Genomic DNA, 23,055 nt, shown 5'->3' on the forward strand with positions numbered 1-23,055 from the left:
GTTTGGGCTGGGGGTGTCTCTGTCTGAGATGTTTTTGGGTAACGTCTTCAGTCAAGAACAAGGGGGTTCCAGTAGTTGGTTCGCTTTGCTATGATGCCCTGGTTTGTATTTGGCGTTGAACAGGGAAGAGAAGGAGGTCACAGTGTGAAGTGAGAGATACAGGTTCAAACACAGCTGTTTTCAGATTCCATCTCCAAATTGTCCTGTAGATGACTTGTGTTTTCTCCCTGCCACCGCTCCCGCCAACTTATTTGTTTGTACCTTTGCAAGGACTGCAATCAACGCCCCAGACACTGGGACAAGGCAGGAGTGGAGTGACCTTGTATCGACTTAAGTTTGGGTGAATTGTTCTAGGGAGTTGAAGTCGCCAAAGAGAACCCTGTACCCTATGGTTATTGTATCCTAGGACTGCACTTTGACAGAGAGCCAGTGTCATTGGCCGTAGCACCATGGATACTGAGCCCTTCCTGCCCAAGCTGTCCGTTTGGTTGAAGCTTCCGACTCTGTTTCGTGACAGAAAGACAAACAAACATTGACTCATATGTGTGCCATTGCCAGGTCATATAAATAAATGGAAAGCGGTCACGCAACGAATGAGGCTCAAGTTCATCATTGGGTAATTTGTGATGTTGGTTGACTGCATCGGGTTACTGGGTGGCTTTGGTTGTGGCGACGCTTGTTGGCCCGTGCTCCTGACACAAGCTACCGGGGAAACAAGGGTTTGGATCCCGGGTTCTCGTTTGGCGAATCGGAAATCATCTGTCATACTGCCAAGAATGAGGCCAACAGCGCGGGCGGTGTGAAGAAAAACAGCGGTCTGATGCACAGAAGAACGGCGTGTACTTTCAACGATTGAAGACAGATCCAAGGCATCATCACCACTCGCCACGGCCTGCTTCAGCCAACCACAAGGCTCCTGTTCTGCTCCTTCCTGGAAGCACCTACCTCATTTCAATGAGCCTGAAACTGACGTTGACAAGTTCAACAAGGCAGATTTAGCTTCGCTTCCTGAAGCATTGCAGGGGGTGGATTCACAAGCTCCAATGCATTGAGGCCAACTGCAACAAACATCTCGCCAATGCTTGACTTCTTCCATCTCAAGGTTGAGAGAAGGCAAACGTGTCACTGTCCGCTGACTGCTTTCACATCCCCCCCTCTATTGGCAAATACCTTATCCATCCCTTGTCTTTGTGGTTCATAAATGCTTTCTGTTTCTCTCCTTTTACGGCAAATAGGGTTTCCTTCCACTGCCTTCTGGCTCCTTTTATTGCTGCCCTAACATGCTCTTGTTTGTTCCTTGCCCGTTATGGAAAACAGGTAACGTGTTTTATCAGCGAGTGCACCATATCAGCGAGTGCACCACTGGTAAGGGCTGCACAGACACTTAGTCGAAGTACTAACAACTTATTCCCCGCTTATTCCCGTTGTTAGTGCTGCACCCAAATATATATGCAGCCCTTACCAGTGGTGCACTCGCTGATATGGTGCATTCGCTGATAAATCACGTTAATAGTTGCCAATTATCGCCACTCCTCAGCTCGATTTCGATTCATTAAGCGCTGTTCAAGCGGACGGGCTACAGACTTCTCATTCGAGGGACCACGCGAACACGCAACTCTAATCGCCTGCTCTTTGGCACCCTTCCACGTCGCGGGCCGTTATTCATCATCCTGCTCCTACCTGCACGTATAACATACTTGCCACTCCCCTGCTGTTTTACGGTTTCACGAGCTCTTGCCATCATTAGCGAGCAACATAAAATACCACCTGCGGGCGTTATCTTTTCGTTCGCTCAACTCCGATCGTGTTGGAGAGCGAACCAAGAACTGTGACTACCTTCACCAGCAGTTCACAAATCACGTCGTAGCTACCTACAAACCGCTTTACAAATCCTTCTTCATTGCTCTCTGCACACAGGCAACCAAATAGCAGACGACAGACTGTCGGGATCCGCGGCAATCGGCTGCGGCAGCAACATATATCTGAAGCATCTATTCAGCTCAATCAAGTCCCTTCCTTTCACTCTCCTCACATTCATTTTTTTATACATTCACACCATCACGCTTTTGCACCACAAGCTTTTCATCGCTAGTTCACCATGGCTGACAATCGTGGTCATGGTGGTGGAAGAGGCCGCGGAGGTGGCTTTGGCTTTCGGGGCGGCCAAGGTGGAGCTCCTTTCCAGGGTCGTGGCGGCGGCCAGCAAGGCGGTGGTCGCGGCGGGTCTCAAGGCGGCGGTTACCGAGGAGGCGGCCAGCAGGGTGGTGGTCGCGGAGGCGGTTACCAAGGCGGAGGTCATCAAGGTGGTGGCCGAGGACGCCGCGGCGGCGAATTCCGCGGCGGCGGATCCAGGGGTGGTCGTGGGGGAAACTCTGGTGCTGATGTTTTCAGGTGAGTCAACCATTGTCAACCCATTATACCAAGTCGCCTGTTGATGATATTAACATGTTCTGTGCTTAGCGCCAGCCAGGGGCCAGTGGTGGCTGATAAGACAATCGAAGAGCTTGAGAACCGCTGGATCGAGCAGCACGGCATTCCGGTCACCAAGACCTCGGCGGGTCAGCTTGAATCCAAGATGGCCAGCCTTTCCATCAAGGATGCGGTCCTCCCTTTCCGGCCCAGGTTTGGCGAATTGGGCAAGCCGGTCACACTTTGGGCCAACTATTTCAGGTTGAGACCCGCCGTCAATTCCCTCTGGAGGTACGACCTCAAAGTCACTTCCAAGAGAGTGACTGAAGAACAAGCCGCCGCTGCCAAGGAAAAGCATAAATGGAAAGGCAAGCCGCATCAGCCGCAGTCGGGTGACGGGCAACAGGAGGAGGTCAAGGAGCCCAAAGGCAAGAAGCTGGAAAAGCTCATCAAGCTTGCCCTGACCCGGCTGAATAATGCGGTCTGTGCGACCGAATACAAACAGCAGCTGATCACGCTGGAGAAGCTCCAGCTCCCGGAGGGAAACATCATACAGCTCGACCTCGTTGAGCCCGGTCGCAAAGGCGAGACATGGTTTGTCCGCTTTGTCGGGCCGAAATCCATCGACATCGGGGGCTTGATGACCTACTTGCAGACCCTGGACGAGACAGGCCACGAGACCGTGTTTCCTAAGTTTCCCGACGAGGTCGACGCACTCGGCATCGTCCTGGGCCATACTCCAAGGTCGAACCCCAACACTGCTGCCGTTGGGCGCAGTCGCTTCTTTGCCATTGATGACAACAGGAAGGACGGTGTAAGTCCCTATAGAAGTCTCTTGGAGATCCTGCGTGGCTATGTCCAGAGCGTCCGGCCAGCGACTGGCCGGCTACTGTTAAACGCCAATGTCACCCACGGTATTTTTCGTCAACACGGCTCGCTGGCCGCACTTTTCGAAGAATTCGGGCTCGTGACCCTCAACCAGCCCGAGACGCTCACTGTTGAGCATCGACAAACTCTCGAGAAACTCCATAAGTTTCTCAGCAAAGCCCGTATTCGCTGCAAGGTCCCGGGTGAGGAAGTCGAGATTGAGCGGACGATGGCCGGTTTAGCTACGACTAGGGACGGCACAGGAGACAATCCCAGGCCACAGTTCCAGCATCCAAACTTCCGTTTTACTTCTCCGGCCACGGTTGAGTTCCATCTCCGCCCACCGAGCACTCCGGGCGCGACGCCACCCCCTGGCCATACTTTCGGGAACATGGTTGTTGTCTCTGATTACTACAGAGCCCGTGAGTTTCTGTGTTTTCCCGCTGTCCTCCTCATCTTTGCACAAGCTAACCGCAACAGGATACGGCATCAATCCAAGGATTGGCCTTCCCTTGATCAACGTTGGGACCACAGCGAGACCCATTTTCGTCTTGGCCGAGCACTGCACGCTGGTTCGAGGGCAATCGGTTAAAGCAAAACCTTCACCCTCGGAGGCGGACGCGATGATCAAGTTTGCCTGTCGCCCGCCGCCTGCAAATGCCGAATCAATCACGACTTCAGCCAGACAGCTGCTCGAGCTGGACAGCAACAAGTTGCTTGTAAGTCTTGCCCAAAATAACGTGAATCTTATCGAACGCTCAGGTGCTCATGGTCTGCAGAGTGAATTCGGTATCACGGTCGACAAGGACCTCATTGCAGTCAAGGGCCGCGAACTTGCACCGCCGACCGTCTTGTACAGGAACCTGGTACCAGTCAAACCAGAGAATGGGGCCTGGTTGATGATGAAAGTCAAGGTCGCAAGGGCCGGGTCGCCCATCAAGAACTGGAAGGTCCTGGTGATCGGGAGAGCGACGTTGACTGCGATCACACCCCATGTTGAGAAGTTCGCCAATTTCTTGAACAACAACATGGGCTTCCCGATCAATGCACCGACCAGCCTCCACCACTGTCAAGGCGAGACTGAACAGGACCTGCGGAACGCTTTCCAGGCTATTTCGAAGCCGAAGCAGGGGCCGCCGCCGCAACTTGTTCTGGTAGTCCTTCCGAGAAAGGATACACTTATTTACAATACCGTGAAGAAGCTGGCAGACGTTGACTTCGGCCTCCAAACTGTCTGTGTCCAGCAAGCAATGCTGCTGCAGGAGAGGGGGCAGGCCGGCTACTTTGCCAATGTTGGCCTCAAGGTGAACTTGAAGTTTGGCGGCGCCAATCACAGCGTCGAGGATGGCACCGGGCTCACCAAGAACACCATGTTTGTTGGCTATGACGTTACGCATCCCACCAACCTTCCTGCCGGAGCTGGCGAGAATGCGCCCAGCTTGATCGGCCTAGTCTCGAGCCGTGACAGAGAGCTGGCTCAGTGGCCGGCCGTTACATGGGAGACCAGAGGCCGGGTTGAAAATGTCGGAAAAGGGGATGACAAGGGCCAAAAGTTTGTCGGGCACTTCAAGGACCGCATCAGGCTATGGCAGGATCACACTAAGCAGCTCCCGGAGAATATCGTCATCTTTCGCGATGGTGTCTCGGAAGGACAGTTCAGGATGGTCCTCGATGATGAGCTGCCACACATCCGCGAGGCGTGCCGGCAGACATACGCAGGAAAGAAGCAGCCGCGGCTCTCTCTGATTGTCTCTGTTAAGAGGCATCAGACTCGCTTTTATCCCACCGACCCGAACCACATCCACCCCCGGTCCAAGAGCCCCAAGGAGGGGACCATCGTTGACCGCGGTGTGACCAACGTTCGTTACTGGGACTTCTTTCTGCAGGCGCATGCGTCACTCCAAGGTAAGCCAAGTCTGTTCTGTGTGCCATTTGTTACAGCAGCTCCTCTAACCCAAATATCACAGGTACCGCCCGTCCGGCTCATTACACGGTTCTTCTTGACGAAATTTTCCGAAGCGAGTTTGGCCATAAGGCCGCCGACATGCTCGAGAAGCTGACACATGAGATGTGCTACGCCTACGGCCGGGCTACCAAGGCCGTTAGCATCTGTCCGCCGGCCTACTACGCGGACCTGGTTGCCGGGCGGGCGAGGATTCACAAGAGCGAGCTGTTCGACGACACTCGGTCCATGTCGTCGACGCAGCAGGCTCAGGTCTTGGGCCGGACGGTGCACCCCAATCTCAGGAACACCATGTACTATATCTGAGGTGGGATGAGCCATGGTGAGGAGCACTGCTGAGGTCGCTGAATTCATGCAGTACGCAGTGGCCGAATTTGGGTCATCTCTGGGGGATGGCAGCAGCGAAGCTGGTGACGCTTGCTACGTAGCAGATTGGACATCTCAAAAGCGGATCATATGGGATTTTTCAGTTGGCTCACCATACTTGCACCATTGCAGAAGAGGATGCTAGGAAAAGCGGACCACGGAGTTATTGCTTCTTACCGGCTGACAAAGCTTGAGCATTCACTGGAATTTCTTGTATCGTAGCCTTTCGAGGTATTGCGGATAGCATGACATAGACTGAAGATTGTAGCAAATATTTCTCCCTGCTCAACCCGTCCTGCAAGCACTTGTGAGTGGTGAGTAGTTTGTCAAACATGAATGTGTGCAGAGATCTGGGAATCAGGGGCAGCAACAACCAAGGCAAATCCAGGGTTAGAGTTGTTTAAAGCCACCTCTCACGTGATCCACCTCGCATCCAGCAAGTCCAGTCACAGCGATTGATGTGCGCGAACCAACATCAAAGCTGCTGCAGCTCGACAGCAGCCGCTCGACACGACTGCCACCCATTGCAAAAACACACATCCAAGTGTCGCTCGCTCAGCGACAAGCAAAACCCCTCTCCACTCTTCCCCGGAGCACGCACGACGAACTCTCTGACGATCGTGTGGAGTTCAATCGAGCGTGCCTCTTCCACCTCGGTCCGACTCCGAAACCGCCGAAAGCTGCGAAACGGCCAATTCACTCAAACCCCGACCTTTCGACGACAAGTTCACAAGAAGCCAAAGAGTAACAAAACAAAAGATGTCGGCTCTCCGTCCAGCAGCCCGCGCCGCCGTCCGCGCCACCACCACCACCACTACGATCGCCTCTTCCCCCGCCTACGCATCAACAGCCCTCGTCCCGGCCCGCTTCCGCTACTTCTCGACGACCCCCCGCCGCGCCGGCGGCGGCGGCATGCAGTATGACCCACCCTCGGGCTGGCTGTGGGGCGTGCGCCCCGGCGAGAAGTACCAAAACGAAGGGTGGGAGGGGCCCTTCTTTTACGGGTTCTGGGGCAGCATGATTGTCTTTGCGGTTGCGTATGCCTGGAAGCCTGATACTTCGTGAGTTCCCTCCTCTCTTTCAGCATTATGTTCCTGGTTCACTGCCTTTACTGTCTTGGGGAGAAGGTGTGGCGGGGTGAACGGGTGGTGGTGAGGGATTTGATGCTGACTGGATGCGGTTGCTGTAGGATTCAGACTTGGGCGCTGGAAGAGGCCAGGAGGAGGTTGGAGGCTGAGGGGATTCTGGAGGATGAGGAGCAGAAGAAGTAGATGGGGGATGGCGTCTTTTGTCGCTGGGCAGGTGGGAGAGCTAGGAAGGGCTCCGGGTCTGAGATGGTGCGATAGTGGGATAGACGGGCGATGGTTTCTCGAGTTCAGCCAGAGAGATGCAACCGCATACATAATCTCGCGTAGAGATGTACATGCTTTTGTTTTGGTTGGTTTTCTGTCTGTCGCTGTCCAGCCTTCATGGCATGGGCGGAACCACACGCTTGCCCGACTGCTGTCTGGATAGGGAGCTACTGTTGAAATGAGATGTGTCATGGTCTGCGGAACGGCTCACCAAAATCACTACTCAGATTACCGCCCTGCTATATACAAGTCTATATTCACCATGTAAACAACGCCATCTAGCACACGTAGCTCCACTCGTGCGGGTCGTCGCCGTACTGCCGCGCCTCGATCCAGTTCTTCATCTTCGTCGCAATCTCGCCCGACTCCTCGTGGTCCTTCAAGCCGCAGTGCACCAGCTTCCCTTTCCAGCTGATGGCGCGCACGGGGCTCACAATGGCCGCCGTGCCGGCGCCAAACGCCTCGACCAGCCTGCCCTCGCTGGCAGCCTCGTCCAGCTCCTTCATGGTGTACTTGCGCTCGACAATGTTCCACCCTTCGGGAGCCAGCCTCTCTCTCGCCAGCGAGAGTACCGAGTCGCGCGTGACGCCCTCGAGGATGGTGCCGTCGAGCGGCGCCGTGATCAGCTCCTTCTGGCCCGTCTGCTTGTTCTTGATGGCCACGAAGAAGTTCATGGTGCCGACCTCGGTGACGTATTCCTCCTCGCCAAACAGCCACAGGTTCTGCTGGAACCCGCGGCTCATGGCCTCGCGCTGTGGCACAATGCACGGCGCGTAGTTAGCGCCCAGCTTCTTGTCGCCCACGCCGCCGGGCCAGGCGCGCACTGCGTAGTCGGTCGCCTCGAGCGACACGGCCTTGAAACCCGTCGGGTAGTAGGGTCCGACGGGGGAGGCGATGACGAAGAGGAGGGCAGAGCCCGGCGGTCCGACGCCGAGCGTCTTTTGGGTGCCGATCATGGTCGGGCGCAGGTACAGCGAGTAGCCGCGCTCCTCGGGGATGAAGCGGCTCTCGAGCTTGGTGAACTGGGCGATCAGGTCGATGAGGGCGGTCGAGCTGAAGTTGGGAAGGGCGATGCGCGCGGCCGATTTGTTGAAGCGTTCCATGTTCTTGTCCGGGCGGAACAGCCGGATCTGGCCTGCCTTGTCCTTGTAGGCCTTCATGCCCTCGAAGCATTCGAAGGCGTAGTGGAAGACACACGTGGCCGGGTCGAGCGAGAGGTTCTGGTACGGCACAATGTGCGGTTTTTGCCAGCCGGTCGTCTTGTTCCACTCGATGGTGAGCATGTGATCTGGACGGCGAAGGAGGCAGTCAGCGCAGTGTTCTTCCTCCGTTAACAGTTTTCAGCGAGCTACCTGTGAAGTTGCGCCCGAAGATGAGATCCTCTGCCTTCTTGAGCGGCTTGGGGTTTGATGCCTTGTTGATCACCAGCTGAGACGGGTCAATGTCCTGCAGCTTGGTCTCGGATGCCGCCTCCGGGGTGATGCTATACTGGCGCGCAGCTTGGAACAGGCCGAGCGGTGACCGCCGCGGCGCAACGAACGCCGCGGCGCGAGGAGCACATCGCGAAAAGAGTGGCCGCATCATGTTTGCGGCTGCTGTTCCGGGAGGGAGGACCAATTGGCTGCTCTGGCAATCATTCACAGGAGCGCGAGATCCGATTAAGCAGGCGGAATAGCGACAGTTGGGAGGATGATTCAACGCTCCAGACTTATGGGATGGATACCTGATATGGTAAGCTGTTGATATTTCTCGGAGCGTAATCGGAGACGGACGATAAGATTAGCGCTTTGAAACCTGGCAAGCGAACTGATCCAATCAATTTGGCTGGGCCCTGGTTTCCTTCGCAAAGCGTCGGCATTGCTACCGTGGTAAGCCGCTTGAAACATCACCTACATACCTAGTTGACAGCAAACGACTTTCCATTCTATTTTCTTTGCCCTCGCAGCGCACGTTAAGCTCTATTCAAGTTGCCTTAATCAATTAGATGTTTTAGGCTACATTCCTTTTCTTGCTCTCTATCCCTTTCGTGTACTACTTGATGATTAGTAGGGAGCCATCGCAGTGTCTTTTCTGGCTGTTGAGACAGGTTCCTTGTTCGCAAAGCAGCTGTATGAGAAAAGACGGTAGACCCACTTCCGAGACACAGCGAATGTGGGGTTGTCAAAGCCCCGGCCCCTGTCCTTCATGTCGCGTCGACTGCAGTGCATCAAAGACAAGTACGCCAAAAGCTATCAGATCAATCGACATTCCATCCCTCGAGTCCCGGCCCTACCATATACGCCCGGTTTTTGCCCGGTCATCGCGACGTGATTGCAACACCGTTTGTGCCAGATAGTATTGCGTCTCTAATGACATTCCAAGACGGGTCCAACCTTTAGGCGCCGTCCGAGCAGGCGAGGCGTCGACGCAGGCAGAAGACGCCCAAGTTCGCATCGCCAACCCGACAATCGCCATGATAACCAGGTGACCAACACCCAACATGTTCGCCAACGCCCTCAAATCGCTTGCCTCGACCAACATCTCGGCCAACTATACCATCTCCCCCAACCTCACGTCGATCGCCGGCCCTTGGAAGATTTACCCTGCCAAGAACAAGAAGACGGGCAAAGAGTTCTCCGTCTTCATCTTCGACAAAAAGTCGATCGATGCCCACCGCGGTGGCATGAGCCGCGCCGAGGCGGCAGACTTCAAGAGGGCCCTTGATGAAGTCGTAGAGCGGCTGAAGAAGGAGGCCTCGGCCCTCGCCAGGCTGCGGCACCCCGGCATTCTGGAAGTGGTGGAACCAGTTGAGGAGACCAGGGGCGGCGGTCTGCAGTTCGTTGCAGAAGCTGTGACGGCGTCTCTCTCGGGCCTGTTACAAGAAAAGGATGATCAAGAAAGAGGTGGCTCAGGTGGTCGATCGAGTCGGTACGTGACCGAGGATGCCGACGGAACCCGCAGGAGACGGGAGCTCGAGATCGACGAACTCGAGATACAGAAGGGCTTGCTGCAGGTCAGCAAGGCACTCGAGTTCCTGCACGAGAACGCCGGTCTTGTTCATGGCAACCTAACGCCAGACTCCATTCTCATCAACGCCAAGGCAGGTACATGCTGTATCCTACCATCTCGGGAAGTTAGACTGACCTGAGACAGTCGGATTGGAAACTCAGCGGTTTATCCTTTTGCGGCCTGATGGAAAACTCGACCGCTCAGGGCTCCATCCAGCCCATCAACCTGCGGGAGGTGCTACGACACACCCCTAGCTTGCCCCGGACCGTCCAGTTGAACATCGACTTTACTTCTCCAGACTTCGCCATCGACAATAACCTCACACCATCGGCTGACATGTTCAGCTTGGGGCTGTTGATTATCTCGCTATACAATTCTCCTCACAAGTCTCCCTTGTCAACCAATGGCAGCCTATCAGCGTATCAGCGCCTCTTCCAGTCCTCGCAGAGCATCCCAAACTCGACCAACAACTTTCTTTCCTCCAGGCCGTTGCCAAAGGAGCTCACGAACCATGTGCTTCCCAGGCTCATTACTCGCAGACCCGCTCAGCGGATGACGGCCACCGAGTTTCAACAGAGCGAGTTCTTCAACAACATCCTCGTATCCACCATCCGCTTCCTCGACGCTTTCCCTGCCAAGACCCCGAACGAGAAGTCACAGTTCCTCAGGGGCCTGATCAAAGTGCTGCCGTCGTTCCCCAAGTCTGTTTTGGAGAGGAAGCTGCTGCCCGCCCTGCTCGATGAGCTGAAGGATAAAGAGCTCCTCTCCCTGGTCCTGCATAACGTATTCAAAATCATCGAACTGCTACCGTCCGGAAAGAGGGCGTTCAGCGACAAAGTGCGACCCAGCCTCAAGGAAATATTCGTCACCAACGTCAAGCAGGCTCAAGAGAAAGACGCCGCTCGTGACGCAGGCCTCATGGTTGTCATCGAGCAGCTTCCTGTCATTGGGGAGAATTGCGCTGGCAAGGAGTTCAAAGATGGTCAGTGCGGATGCAGGCGAGCCAGCGAGGATCGACTAACAGTTTCCAGATATTCTGCCCGTCATCTTCAACGCCTTGGAGTCCCCGACGCCCTCGCTCGTGGACGCAGCCTTGAGGAGTCTCCCGTCGGTACTACCCCAGTTGGACTTTAGCACCATTAAGAACGAACTGTTTCCAGTCATCGCGACAATATTCAGCAGGACGAACAGCCTTGCCATCAAGATCAGAGGTCTGCAGGCCTTCGTCACGCTTTGCGGAGGCTCAATTGATCCCAGCGGTGACGATGGGCTCGACGGCCTTGCGCCCCAAATGAAGAAGGCCACCTCGCCCACCGCCTTGGATAAGTTCACCATGCAAGAGAAGATCGTTCCTCTGATCAAGGGCATCAAGACCAAAGAGCCAGCCGTCATGATGGCCGCGCTCAACGTTCTCCAAGTCGTAGGCAAGGTGGGTGATGCCGACTTTGTCGCCTTGGAGATTCTCCCCACCTTGTGGAGCATGAGTTTGGGTCCGCTTCTGGATCTCAAACAGTTCCAAGCTTTCATGGAGCTCATCAAGGCTCTGTCGAGCAGGGTAGAAGAAGAACAGGTTAAGAAATTGCAAGAGCTGGCCGGTGGTAGTGCCAGCTCATCCGCCATCAAGGACGACTTCTTGTCGTTTGGTCCCGTTGCTGCTTCATCCCTCGACGCTAACGGAACCGAAACGGACTTTGAGTCCCTGGTTAAGGGAGGGTCTAGCGCAGTCTCTGCCAACCCCTTGGAATCTGGGTGGGACAGCATGACTCTAGCCACAACCGTTACATCTCCTACTGTGAGCAGCAGAAAGTCCACGCCGACAGCCACATTCTCGTGGTCGAGTCCTCCGGCTGCCCCGGTTGCAGCTCCCACTAACAAGTTCGGCGTCGTCAAAACTCAGCAGCCGGGATTCAGGACGGTGACCCCCGATCTTGCAAGCTTTCAACCCATGACCCCGTCGGCTACGCAATATTCACAACCTCTCCAGCCGACTTCGAACGCCATTAGTAGCACATCAGCAACGCCCCTGGCAGCCCAAGCAACGACATCGATCAACTGGGGCGCCACGACGGCGTCAACCAGTAACAGCAATCCGTGGTCGTCCCCTCCCGCATCACATCAACCACCCATATCTAGCTTCGGCTCACTCTCCCTCAATCCACAACAACAAACTCAAAACACCACACCATCCTTTTCCCTACCGGCCCCGCCGGGCGTTAGCACTGGTCCCAGTTTGTCAAACTTCAGCCTCGCCCCTCCGCCAGGCACATCACAATCCGCGCAAAGGCCACGGATGACGACAGCAACCTCGACACCCGCATTCGGCGGGCTAGGTGGGATGAACAGCATGAACAGCCTGGCATCAAAGAGCACAGCAGCAGCCAACAAGACTGGCGCGAGCCTCGGTACGGGCATGGCTGCCACAATGAGCCTGAACACGAATATAGGTATGAGTATGGGGAATGGCACGAGTATGAATAGCATGATGGTTATGGGAATGGGCATGGCTGGCATGGCACACCAGCAGCAAAATCAGGGTCAGGTACAGGGTCAGAAGACGGGGTTGGACAAGTACGAGAGTCTGTTATAGAATGTGGGGCATGGATGGTTGGGATGGGTGGCCGTTTTAGTGAAGGCGGATGGGATTTCAATGGTGCGTTTTCCCATGGACATGTGGGAGTGATGACCGTGAGTTAGGTTCGAGTGAGGGGTGGCTCAGCAAGGTAACAACGAAACACCAGCACTGCCTGGGTCAAGGATTACACCTCATTTTCAGCGACCACTCTGTAAGCTTCTCTTGCGTAGACGGTCTGGCAAATTGGCGCCGAAATTACCTACCCCTCAACTGCGTTTCCGGTTCTATATCTCAGACAACTGGGACAAAGGCGCAGTACACAACCGCCTCTTGAAACTCATAACTCCTAACCTCTAAGCGGGCATCTCATCACACTTTAGCGGAAGCGCAACACATCTCATGAAGTCTCGTCCTACTTCACAGCTCGTATATTCCGAACGCCCATGCCAAGCCCCATTGTGCTTGAAGAAGCGCCCCCTGTCAACCGGCCAACAGCGACCCAGCGGCTGCCTGCCCGAAGTCCTGCGTCATGTATCCCGTATGTACGTGTCTAACAAAGATGAAATGCCAGTCCCCATGGCAAACGTCACCAAAACAGTCTGTTCATGTCTTCTGTCTGCCCAAGAGACTGACCCGCGCTCGGTCCGGAAGCGAAAGATGAGTGGCAGCAAGAACAGAGAGAGATAAGTAGGAAAGGGAAGGGAAGACAAAACAGGGTATCATGCAATGTCTCATGCCAGAAAATAAGGAAAAGAGCAAGACAGGGGATAGGGGAAAACAAGGAGAGAAGAACAAGCCCCAAGCCCGGCAACCGCGCTGTGAACCACACGGCCCATCGAGAACAATACCGCCATCACTTATCCTCCTTCTCCTGCGCCTTTTCCGTCCTCACGGCCCCCCGTTTCTCCTCCTTCACACCGCCCTCCTCCTCGTCGGCATCCGCGGCATCGGCCTCCAGCGGGGGAAACACCTGCGTAAAGACATGCCTACTCGCCCACCCTTCGGCCAAACTCGTCTCAACAACCTGTCCCTCGGGCACCATCTCATGCTTGAGCTCCCACCCGGCCCGCCGACACAGCTCCGCCACGACGACATCGCAGTCGCCCAACAAGTCAATATCGAAATTGACGTGCGACACGGGCGTGCGGCTGATGTAGATCTGCGGGATATTGGGCGGCAGAAACGGCACCACCTCGCTCACGGGCGCAACCTTCAAACTCGTGCCAATGACGATGACCAAATCCACCAGATCGCGGTCGTGCTCCGTCAGGCGGCGCGAGAACTCGTCCGGCAGCGGCTCGCCGAAGAAGGTGATGTCGGGCTTCATCACTCCACATGACCAGTTCGTCGGGGTATCAAACTCCGAGTCCGAGTTGCTATCATAGTCGCCCGGCCTACGGCGGGGCTTCTTGTCGGTGCCGTCGCGATTGACCTTGCGCTTGCGCGATGTGGACGAGCTGTTGACCGTCGTCCGGCTGCCCTGCGCGCACTTGCGGCAGCGCGGGATCATGCCGGCTTTGATCTCCGGGAAGAGCGACTCGCCGGGGACCTTGTGGCCACACTTGACGCAGGACGCGGTCGCGAAGGAGCCGTGGCACTGGATCAGCTTGTCCGGCTTGATGCCGGCTTTGGCTTCGAGGTTGTCGATGTTTTGGGAGTAGTTGGTCAGCAGCTTGCCCTTTTCTTGGAGGAGCGCGATGAAGGCGTGCGTGGGCGAGAAGCGGTCGTGGCTGGGGAGGATGTCACGCGCGACCGAGTAGAAGATGGTTGGGTCCTGGCGGAATACGGTGATGTCGAAGACTTCTTGCGGATCGCTGAGCCCGAGGTGGGCGAGTTTGGAGTAGAGACCGGTGCCCTTGGAGCGGAAGTCAGGGATGCCGAGTGAGGTGGAGATGCCGGCGCCGGTCAGAACGATGATATTCTTGGACTTCTTGAGGAGTTCGACCGCGTCATCAACGGTGTTGTACTTTGTGAGCTTGGCCCGCTTAGACAACTCGCGGCTCAGGGCAAGACTCAACAGGGAGTAGTAGGCCTCGTCGTCGGCGCCCTCGAGGAAGGCGGGCGGGCGGATGCCAAAGGCGGTTAGGAGCTTCTTGGCCGTGATCAGGCCGGAGTCGATGGTCCTCTCGCAAAAGACGGTGGGGCCAACAGAACGCAGGAGTCGGCGGAACTCGGTAGCCTCATCTGAGGTGCAGGCCTCAGGATCTGCAGGAGGTGTTAGTATGCTGATGGCATGAAAAGGAGCTTATGACAGGGGTTCACTTGCCTTCGGTGAAGAAGCGATCCTCGGCCAGATCCTCCAAGGCATCCTGAAAGAGGGACTCGGTTTCCCAAGACTCGCTGAGGTCATTAACGCGCTCCTCGAGTTCACTGATACCCGGGTTGGGGGCGTTCTTTGGCTCAGCATCGACCGCTTCGGTCAGTTCCACAAAGGCGCGCTTCTCATCGTAGTCGACCACGTTCTTGACACGAGTGCTGGGTTTCCTGGTGGCAGTGGCGCCGTTGGTTGTGCCGTTTTCGGCTGAGGCGTCGCGAGATGAGCCCATTATGGTGCTGTTGTGTCTTTGTGTCAGGTGGAGTGTTTTGGTCATGTGTTGAGTGACAAAAACAAGAGCCGTCGGTAATTGAGCGAGACGGGCAAATGGAGTAGAAATAATAGGCGACGACGCGCCAATCAGGAGCAAGATTATTACGACGCAGGCAGAGTGCCGGAAATGGTGGACGACTACTCGGAGGTGAGTGAGAGTGAAAGTGAGAGTTGGGTGAGTAAACGGAACAAGGCGCTGGAGATTGAGAATTGATTGAGGAAAAGAGTGAAGAGAGAGAGAAAGAGCCGGGGGAGCAAGTTTGTTTGGGCTTGGCGAAAGTCGAGGTGAGAGAGTGGCAACTCGGTCGGAAAAGCTTCAGTCAGACAGATTCGGCGATAAGTGAACCAGCAGTGGCAGAGTGCCCGTTTCAGAGAACAGAGAAGTCCAGGAATTCTGCTCGCATGGACACCAAATCTTGAATATGGTCGTTTGTGCACGTAAAAGCAGAGGGGAATGGATGAGGGTTCTGAAGTGCTCCGTAACGGGTTAAGTGTTTAAAGGCAGCGACTGGGTCGAACTGATGATCCAGTTCTCTGAGCCTGTAATGTGTAGAATCAATGTTAAGTTTGATCAGAACCTTTGAGTTTTGGGACTGACAGGATAGTTATGCCGCAGATAAGACATGAGATGAGCCGATAATCAGTGCTACAGTATACTGTAACTGTCTCAAGATTCCACTTCGGCAATCACCAAACAATACGGATGATACAACTTTAATCGAATACTGGCTTGCCTAGGTGCCCGAGCCATTGGAAACAAGTAACAGCGTTGTACCGAGTACTACGGTATTCAGTGTTTGAATCAAGCAAATACGTCGGCTCTGACACCGCCAGGCTTTTCAGATCCTTTAGCTGGTACGAATAAGGTACGGTAAGTTACCCTATTATGGGGCTGATCCAGCTGCCCTTGCTCAGCCTCGCTGCCTTTTCGCGACAGATTGTCGAGACAATGTGGAGGCACTTGGTCATGCCACGGACCAGCCCGCCCAATCAACTTATACCGCAGATCTGCGATCTTACCTTCCTGATGACTCTATTCGTCCCTTGACCTGCGACAAGCAGTTAGGTTTCGAGAGAAAAGTCATGTTGTACGATCCAAAAGTCTCTCTTTCTTTTCTCCTCCTTTTTTCCCAATAATAGACGGCTCTCTAGGTAGTGAGGCAATCAAGCAACCTACAGAGTAGGCACCCAAGTCAACCTCAACCCTGACCCAACTGAAGAGATCAGAGCGCTTTCCCTCATAAAAGGTTGACGTCAGGTACCGCCGTATCCCATCGTTCCAAGTCAAATACCTACATACCGGAAGCACCACCCGAGGCGCGGCAGTTCACGTCTGGGCGTCACTGGTCTCGCGGTCTATATATTATCCATTATCACTGCCATCCTCAACGCCATCATCAGCCTCGGCCTTCGTCTTCCACATTTACTTCCAACAGGCGTCTTTAAGAGTTGGGCAATCTTACTGTAACCAAGTTCTCTTATATGCGCCTTTTCCTCGGCCGCATCTCCAACTAACTCGCCATCAGAACACCACACTCTCACGGGCAACCCAGTTAGGATGGAAGATGGAGCAGAACTGCCTTTCCAACCATACAACAAGCTCCACCATCACTCGATCAGCCTTCTCTGCTTTCTGTACCGAGTCGCCAACCATGGTCATGCGTTCGAAACCTCAATAGGAACCCCGAGCTGGATGTGTTGGTTTAGCACGCCGGATCTGTTCCTTCTCCAGGTCCTCGAGGCTGGCCTCTTGCTCGGCCTGCTCACGGGTCCCACGGTTCTGCTTTCGGTAGATATAATCAAGGCGCGCGTCTTCAGGCCTCGGACTGGAAGTCCGATGTCCGGTTATTCAGATGGCTTGGGCTTACAGCTTGGCTGCAAATGTGCCTGGTGCTGTCTTACCGCTTGCTAGGTGGGGAGTGTATCGGAGAATACCAGCGGTACGGACTGGATATCTTCTTAATGAGTGTAGCGGTTCAGTTTCTTCTAGAGCGATAGGCATTAAGACACAGTTGATACTAGTCCGGCGCCGAGTGTAGCTGTTTACCCAGTCACAGGCAATCATATATGCCTTATCAGAATGTTTCTATGTTGAAAACGGCTTATTGTTTGCTGACTTCTCTGCGTGCGTCGCACTGCAGCACACCAGGACAACAGGGTCAAGTCCTTGGGCTACACTCAGACTTGGAATCAGCTGTTATAGGACAAAGATGTTTCCGCCTTCGAGACTTAGAGTCCAACCCTGGCCTTGTTCGCTAACGTAGAACTTGAAAAGGAACTCGGACACACCAGCCGATATTCATTTCCTTCTTCTTTCTTCTTATTACCTTTCCTCTTTTCTCTTCGCTTCTCTTCTTGCTTCCTTCGTCTCCCTTAAGTCTTGCTTAAGTCTTCCCCTTCTTTTTTCTTACCTCTTCTTCTTTAAACTCTATCTCTCTCTTAACCTTCCATTTCGCATTTTTTTCCTACTCCCTTCGTTTGATACCCTCTTTCTCTTTGCTCAACAAGTTCCTGCCATGTGCCTCGGTAACAAAAAGACAAAGGCTGGATCATACCCTAGCGATCCGAGGAAGAGTATCGCCAGGTCTATCGCTGCCCTCTTCCCAGTCGTCACATCGGGATTGCATACTCGGGCCGACATCAGCTTCATATTTAGGTATTCTCAGCATCTGCAACAGTGTTCTGACAAGCTCATCCTTTCACGCATTCCGTCACCAGCCCGATGGGAGCCATCTAAAATCGTCTCGGCCGTGTCTCAACCACTTCCGCTCTGCCATCGTCTGCGGACCATCAGAGGAACTGAGATCGGTGGCAGATTACTCCGTAGACAAACCACCGGGAGCAAAGCATCACCCGCATAGACATATACATTAATCTCACACACAGGTTTGATCAGAGGAGCCCATTTCACATGATTCCGTATCAACGCCAAAACTCTACTCACAACAACTAAATAACGACATAGAAAGGATAGCCGACAACAAATCCACCTGTGGACCCAGATAACAGAAATAGAAAGAGGGTGCTTTTTTGGCAAAACACAAACGACTGAATGAGCCTGAGCCAAGCCAGGACCTCTTTGGATGGCTTGCACCATGAACGAATGCTCCGTTGTTGTAACGACCGGATGATGCCCCCATCTACTTCGCCAGACGCCGCTCCCTCTGCCCGCGCCCCACCCAAGCCACGGACGAACAGCAAAAGAAATAAAAACCGACACCCCGTCCATTACCAAGTGATGTATGAAGCAATCAAGGGGGCAAAACCACATCGAAACGTATCAAACTATGCCATCACCAACTCCGTCTTTGGCGCCAGCCAACTCATCATCAAATCCGTCTCCTACCCTCCTTCTCGCCCTCTGCTGATAAGCCAAGGTCAGCAGGCTTCTCCATCCTGCCTTCGCAACCCTCGCCTCTTTGACCTGTGCTTTGTACAATAATAGTATACACATTCACAACGGCTGAGTCGGCACTGCAAATCGAGCCCGACTCTCACTCCTGCGGCTTAGGCGTCGAAGGCGACTTGGGTTTGGGCAAGCTGAGGATCGGAACGTCGTCTTGCTTAACCGCAGCAGGCTCCTCGCCACCAATCTCCTGCGGCTCGTCCGACAGAACCTGCCCGCCAAACACGGACTGGCTGGTGGCACCCTTGGACTCCTCGCCTGAGGGGCTCGGCCGCGGGAACTGGCCAAAATCTGGCTCGGGACCGCGTCGATCGATGGGCGACCAGCTAGCGGCGATACTGCCGGCCACGATGCCCGCCATAACTGTAGGAGCGCCTAAGGCGCTATTGGACCGCGAGCGCATGCTCCTGCTGCGCCGGCGCGAGTCGGGCGTCGGGGCGACGTTTGAGCCATAGCTGTCCTCGCGTGTTGGCGTCTGCGGCAGGCGGTGGATCGAGTTGGACCGCGAGTGTTCGCGGCTGTGGGCGGGGCTCTTCCTAGGGAGGAACGTCTCGCGCGGATGCTTCATGGCGAACTTGAGGTTATTGAGGCGACCACCCTTGACACGCTTGAGCCAGGCCAGCTCGTCCCTGACCTCGGCAAGCGGCTCGAGGTAGGCATTGAAGCGCTCGTCGTCGTCCGATACGGTGACTCCCGGGACCTTGGAGTCGGACTTCCGCTTGAACGACGCAGGAATCAATTTTGCGATCAGCTCGTCAGGGATGAGTCGGATGATGACGCCGACCGGGACGGAGAGGATGCCAAGAAGAATTGCAATGCCCCACATCGCCGGCGTCTGACCCTGTGGTGAGATTCGGAATGCGGCCCCGCCAACCATGACAATCAAGACTTGGCCTCCACACATGATGGCGCTGATTACGATGAAATACGGGTTTTTGAGCATGCCCTCGAAAATGTTGAAGTTGTTGTCCAAACGGCGGTTGCTGCAGCAGCGTTAGTTAATCGCTCGTGGAACCGACGAAACTCCATCTCCACTTACTTCCACTGGTTGAAGATCTGCATCCAAACGAATGTGTTGAAAACCAAGGTGTGGATCTGGGACTCCGTAATGCCCTCATCAGGTCCGGGAAGGACACTAGCCTTTCCGAAATATATCAGGAACGTGATCAGCAACTGATACACGGCCTGGCCCAAAATCATCTTCCACATAGTGATGGAGATAATGGAGGCCCCCTTGCGCTCAGGCTTGCGCTGCAACACGTTATCCCGCGGAGGGTCCGTCGCGAGAGCCAGCGCGGCGAGCGTATCCATGATGAGGTTGACCCACAGCAGCTGGACTGCAGTCAACACCGCAATTTGTTCATCGCTCTGAACAGCTGACACGAAGGTGAGCACCACCGCGGTGACATTGACAGTGAGCTGGAACTGGAGAAAACGCTTGACCGCATCGTTGACTGCACGACCCCACTTGAGCGCCTTGACAATGGAAGCAAAGTTATCGTCCATGAGGATGATGGCGGATGCCTCTTTGGCAACCTCGGTTCCGGCGATGCCCATGGAGAAGCCAATGTCGGCCATCTTGAGGGCGGGAGCGTCGTTGGTTCCATCTCCCGTGACCGCGACCGTTTCCCCCATGTCCTTGAGACGCTTCACCAGGATACGCTTGTCCTCAGGACTGGACCGTGCCAGAACGTGTAGCCGAGGGATGATCTCTTCTTGCTGGGCCTTGCTCATGTTCCGGAACTCGGGGCCTTCAAGGACCACGCTGTTAGGTTGCAGAATGCCGCAATCGGCAGCGATAGCCTCGGCCGTCATCCTGTTATCTCCAGTAACCATGCGAACAACAACACCAGCTGTCTGGCAATCCCGGACTGCCTCGGGCACGCCCGGGCGCAGGGGGTCCTTGATGCCGACCACACCGACGAAGGTCATATTCCGGCAGATGTCTTCAAAGACGATCTCGTCCTTCTCAGCATCCACCCGACGGGAGGGCTTAGGCGGCCACCGATCAAAATCTCGATAGACGAGACCGATAGTCCGCAGAGAGTTCCGTGCATACGTCTCGATCAGCCTCCTGATGGTTTCGCGGTTATCCTCCGTAAGGGTCGCCGAGACTAGACCGCCCGAAGGGTCGCGCAGGATTTGGGTGCATTTATCCAGCACAATCTCCGAGGCGCCCTTGACATAGAGCCGTGCCTTGCCGTTGTCTAATTGGACGACGATACCCATGCATTTGCGTCCAGAGTCGAACGGGATCAGGTGTAGCGTCTTCACATTGGCTCTCTCTTCGTTGACAGGGCCCATCGCCAAATGCTGGCGGGCCAGGATCAGAAGTGCCGTCTCTGTCTTGGAGCCAATAAATGCTTCTTCGCCGTTGTTGTTGCCCTCGAACGCTGTTGAATTAAGTGCAATCGACTTCAGCACCAAGTCTTTAACTTCAGGATGCAAAGTCGAGACGAGCTCCTGAACTCCGACGTCCTTTTCGGAAGTGTCCTTCTGATCTGGCGTAGTCGTGGTGCCGAACCGATGGCTTGTGCCAACAGTACCCGCCACGACCTGCATCTTGTTCTGCGTAAGGGTGCCCGTCTTGTCGGAGCAGATCGTGGTCGCGTTGCCCATGACCTCGCAGGCCTTGAGGTGCCGGACGAGGTTGTTATCTTTGAGCATGCGCGTGGTAGCGAAAGCGAGCGCCAACGTGACAGCAAGTGGGAGGCCCTCGGGGATAGCCACGACCACAATGGTGACAACGGTGATGAAGATGGTGATGAAGCGATGTCCTTTCTGCGCAGGTGACTCGGATGAAGCAGGTTCTCTGGTGATGGTTACAAGGAATCGGATGAAGAGAACCAGGAAGAGAAGCAGAGCGACGGCACCACCGAGCTTAGCGATGTATTCGGCGATGACGTTGAGCTTCGACTGCAAAGGCGTGATTTCGGGATCCTCGTTGAGAGCCATCATGGTTCTGCCGTAGCTCGAGTAAATACCGGTAGAGGTGACCATGAATTTGCCGGCACCTTCCATGACACGGGATCCGGACTGGATGAACGGGTCCATCTTCTTCAAATTCTCGTGATTCTCGATGGCGGCAAAGACCTCATCGGCGGGTCTCTTGCGGATAATGTCCGACTCACCCGTGGCCTGAGACTCGTCACACTTGACGCTGTACCCCTCAATGAGGATACCGTCGACCGGCACCATGTCGCCCGGTTCCAGGAGGAGGACATCGCCAGCCAAGATATCAAAAACGGAAATCTCCACCGTCTTCCCAGACCGAACAGCCTTCACCAAGCGATCCTGTTTTTTCCTGTTTAACTTGGCAAACTGACGTTCTTTCTGGTAGTCGTTGAGCGACCCGACCAGGACCACGATTGCAATGGCGACGATGATTGCGACACCTTCAACCCATTCAGCTCCGGAAAACGACCCATCCTCATGGTTCTCAGTTGGAGCCAGGGTCTGGTAGATGCCAACGGCGAGGGAGACGACTGCGGCGGCCGACAGCAACATCAAGACCTTGTCGTTGTACGTGATCCACATGAGCTGAAGAAGGGTCTTGCCTTTCTTCTCGGGCAGCCTGTTGTCGCGAAAGACGCGTTTCCGCGAAGAAAAGGGTTCGCTCGCCGGGTCCTCAGCATGGTGCGCATGGCTGTTCGGCGGGGCATGCGCCGCGCCCTCGCTGAGCGCTTTCTTGCCACGAGGGGCGACTTCTTCAAAGGACACAGCGCCGTCAAGAGCGGTCTCATCCACACTCAAGCCCGTCGTTCGGTTGCTACGCAAGCCTTTCTCGATCCCGGCGAGACCTCCGAGACTGTAGAAGGCCGACAGGCTCTTGGGGTCAAACATCTTGTTCAGCATGCCCGGACTGAAGGCGAACGGATTGTCCTCAACCTTGAAATCGTCTTCCTTGCCCTGGTCCGGTTTGAGCGCATCTTCGTCGTCCATGATAAGGTGATTGTCTGATTTATCGCCGAACGGAGGGCTGTTCTTCCCCTCAGAGAATGAGCCGCCGATGACGGTGGTGTCCCCTTGCGAGGAGGTAACGGACCGCGCATCATCCGTCGAGTTCACCGAGTTCTGGCGTGAGCGCTGTGTGTTGGGGACGGCGAGGAAACTCTGGCCGTTGTTCCCGCGGAACGAGAATGGGCTGGAGATATTGTGCGGGCTGGTAGGGCGACTGTCTCTGGCATCCGAAGCTTTCGCGGCTTGCACCTCGGGCCTTGTGATCGAGAGGCTGCGTTTGTGCGAGCTTGATGTTGGGTCCGTCGGGCTTCCTAGGGAGGCGGGAGAGTTGGAAACGGCTGCTGGGCCTCCTTCAGCGAGCGGCTCAGCTGAAGAACTTGGGCTCACGGCCGTGGTATCAATTGTGATGGTCGGTCTTCCCATTGTTAGCTGCGCTGGCAGTAACAAGAATAGTGAGAGCAAACAGGCGTGCGCTATATTCTGAGGGCAGAGAGACAGATACTTACGCTCTAGGGCGGCGAGGAGGCGCCGAGTCGCCATCCTTGGCGTTGTGGTTAGATCCTGACATGGTAGCTGAGGACGCTG

The 23,055-nt window shown here is 55.1% G+C and overlaps 6 protein-coding genes across 6 annotated transcripts; 3 read left to right on the top strand and 3 right to left on the bottom strand.

Annotated features, from left to right (window-relative positions):
• Positions 1-2,098: 2,098 nt before the first annotated feature.
• On the top strand, positions 2,099-5,545 carry N657DRAFT_581953 (Piwi-domain-containing protein; the record flags this gene model as incomplete). The annotated part of the gene is made up of 5 exons (XM_062789577.1): positions 2,099-2,391; positions 2,461-3,698; positions 3,757-3,995; positions 4,056-5,181; positions 5,244-5,545. The coding sequence occupies 5 exons, from the start codon at positions 2,099-2,101 to the stop codon at positions 5,543-5,545; spliced, it is 3,198 nt and encodes a 1,065-aa protein (XP_062643078.1).
• A 587-nt stretch (positions 5,546-6,132) lies between these two features.
• N657DRAFT_650265 (uncharacterized protein) lies at positions 6,133-7,228 on the top strand. Its single transcript, XM_062793901.1, has 2 exons — positions 6,133-6,666; positions 6,795-7,228. Exons 1-2 carry the CDS (start codon positions 6,365-6,367, stop codon positions 6,874-6,876), a joined length of 384 nt encoding a protein of 127 aa, XP_062643079.1. The 5' UTR covers positions 6,133-6,364; the 3' UTR covers positions 6,877-7,228.
• Positions 7,130-8,702, bottom strand: N657DRAFT_693786 (branched-chain amino acid aminotransferase II). Its single transcript, XM_062797242.1, has 2 exons — positions 8,310-8,702; positions 7,130-8,245 (listed from the first exon to the last, which is right to left on the bottom strand). Exons 1-2 carry the CDS (start codon positions 8,539-8,541, stop codon positions 7,236-7,238), a joined length of 1,242 nt encoding a protein of 413 aa, XP_062643080.1. The 5' UTR covers positions 8,542-8,702; the 3' UTR covers positions 7,130-7,235.
• A 598-nt stretch (positions 8,703-9,300) lies between these two features.
• N657DRAFT_260465 (ARM repeat-containing protein) lies at positions 9,301-12,724 on the top strand. Its single transcript, XM_062786483.1, has 3 exons — positions 9,301-10,036; positions 10,090-10,927; positions 10,977-12,724. Exons 1-3 carry the CDS (start codon positions 9,437-9,439, stop codon positions 12,530-12,532), a joined length of 2,994 nt encoding a protein of 997 aa, XP_062643081.1. The 5' UTR covers positions 9,301-9,436; the 3' UTR covers positions 12,533-12,724.
• A 563-nt stretch (positions 12,725-13,287) lies between these two features.
• N657DRAFT_260473 (SIR2-domain-containing protein) lies at positions 13,288-15,386 on the bottom strand. Its single transcript, XM_062786484.1, has 2 exons — positions 14,784-15,386; positions 13,288-14,722 (listed from the first exon to the last, which is right to left on the bottom strand). The coding sequence occupies exons 1-2, from the start codon at positions 15,106-15,108 to the stop codon at positions 13,371-13,373; spliced, it is 1,677 nt and encodes a 558-aa protein (XP_062643082.1). The 5' UTR covers positions 15,109-15,386; the 3' UTR covers positions 13,288-13,370.
• Positions 15,387-18,598: 3,212 nt separating this feature from the next.
• N657DRAFT_581897 (calcium-translocating P-type ATPase) lies at positions 18,599-23,038 on the bottom strand (the record flags this gene model as incomplete). The annotated part of the gene is made up of 3 exons (XM_062789574.1): positions 18,599-19,493; positions 19,550-22,885; positions 22,977-23,038. The coding sequence occupies 3 exons, from the start codon at positions 23,036-23,038 to the stop codon at positions 18,599-18,601; spliced, it is 4,293 nt and encodes a 1,430-aa protein (XP_062643083.1).
• Positions 23,039-23,055: the final 17 nt, after the last annotated feature.

Source organism: Parathielavia appendiculata, assembly GCF_033297405.1.
Source record: "Parathielavia appendiculata strain CBS 731.68 unplaced genomic scaffold N657scaffold_28, whole genome shotgun sequence".
Classification (NCBI taxonomy): Eukaryota; Fungi; Ascomycota; class Sordariomycetes; order Sordariales; family Chaetomiaceae; genus Parathielavia; species Parathielavia appendiculata.

Bases quoted from the DNA above. Each gene is read 5' to 3' on its own strand.
- N657DRAFT_650265 (XM_062793901.1), top strand. From the start codon at position 6,365: ATGTCGGCTCTCCGTCCAGCAGCCCGCGCCGCCGTCCGCGCCACCACC. The intron at 6,667-6,794 runs GTGAGTTCCCTC...CGGTTGCTGTAG, and splicing joins GCCTGGAAGCCTGATACTTC to GATTCAGACTTGGGCGCTGG.
- N657DRAFT_693786 (XM_062797242.1), bottom strand. From the start codon at position 8,541: ATGATGCGGCCACTCTTTTCGCGATGTGCTCCTCGCGCCGCGGCGTTC. The intron at 8,246-8,309 runs GTAGCTCGCTGA...TTCGCCGTCCAG, and splicing joins CTTCGGGCGCAACTTCACAG to ATCACATGCTCACCATCGAG.
- N657DRAFT_260465 (XM_062786483.1), top strand. From the start codon at position 9,437: ATGTTCGCCAACGCCCTCAAATCGCTTGCCTCGACCAACATCTCGGCC. The intron at 10,037-10,089 runs GCAGGTACATGC...GACCTGAGACAG, and splicing joins CCATTCTCATCAACGCCAAG to TCGGATTGGAAACTCAGCGG. The intron at 10,928-10,976 runs GTCAGTGCGGAT...AACAGTTTCCAG, and splicing joins TGGCAAGGAGTTCAAAGATG to ATATTCTGCCCGTCATCTTC.
- N657DRAFT_260473 (XM_062786484.1), bottom strand. From the start codon at position 15,108: ATGACCAAAACACTCCACCTGACACAAAGACACAACAGCACCATAATG. The intron at 14,723-14,783 runs GCAAGTGAACCC...CACCTCCTGCAG, and splicing joins GGATCGCTTCTTCACCGAAG to ATCCTGAGGCCTGCACCTCA.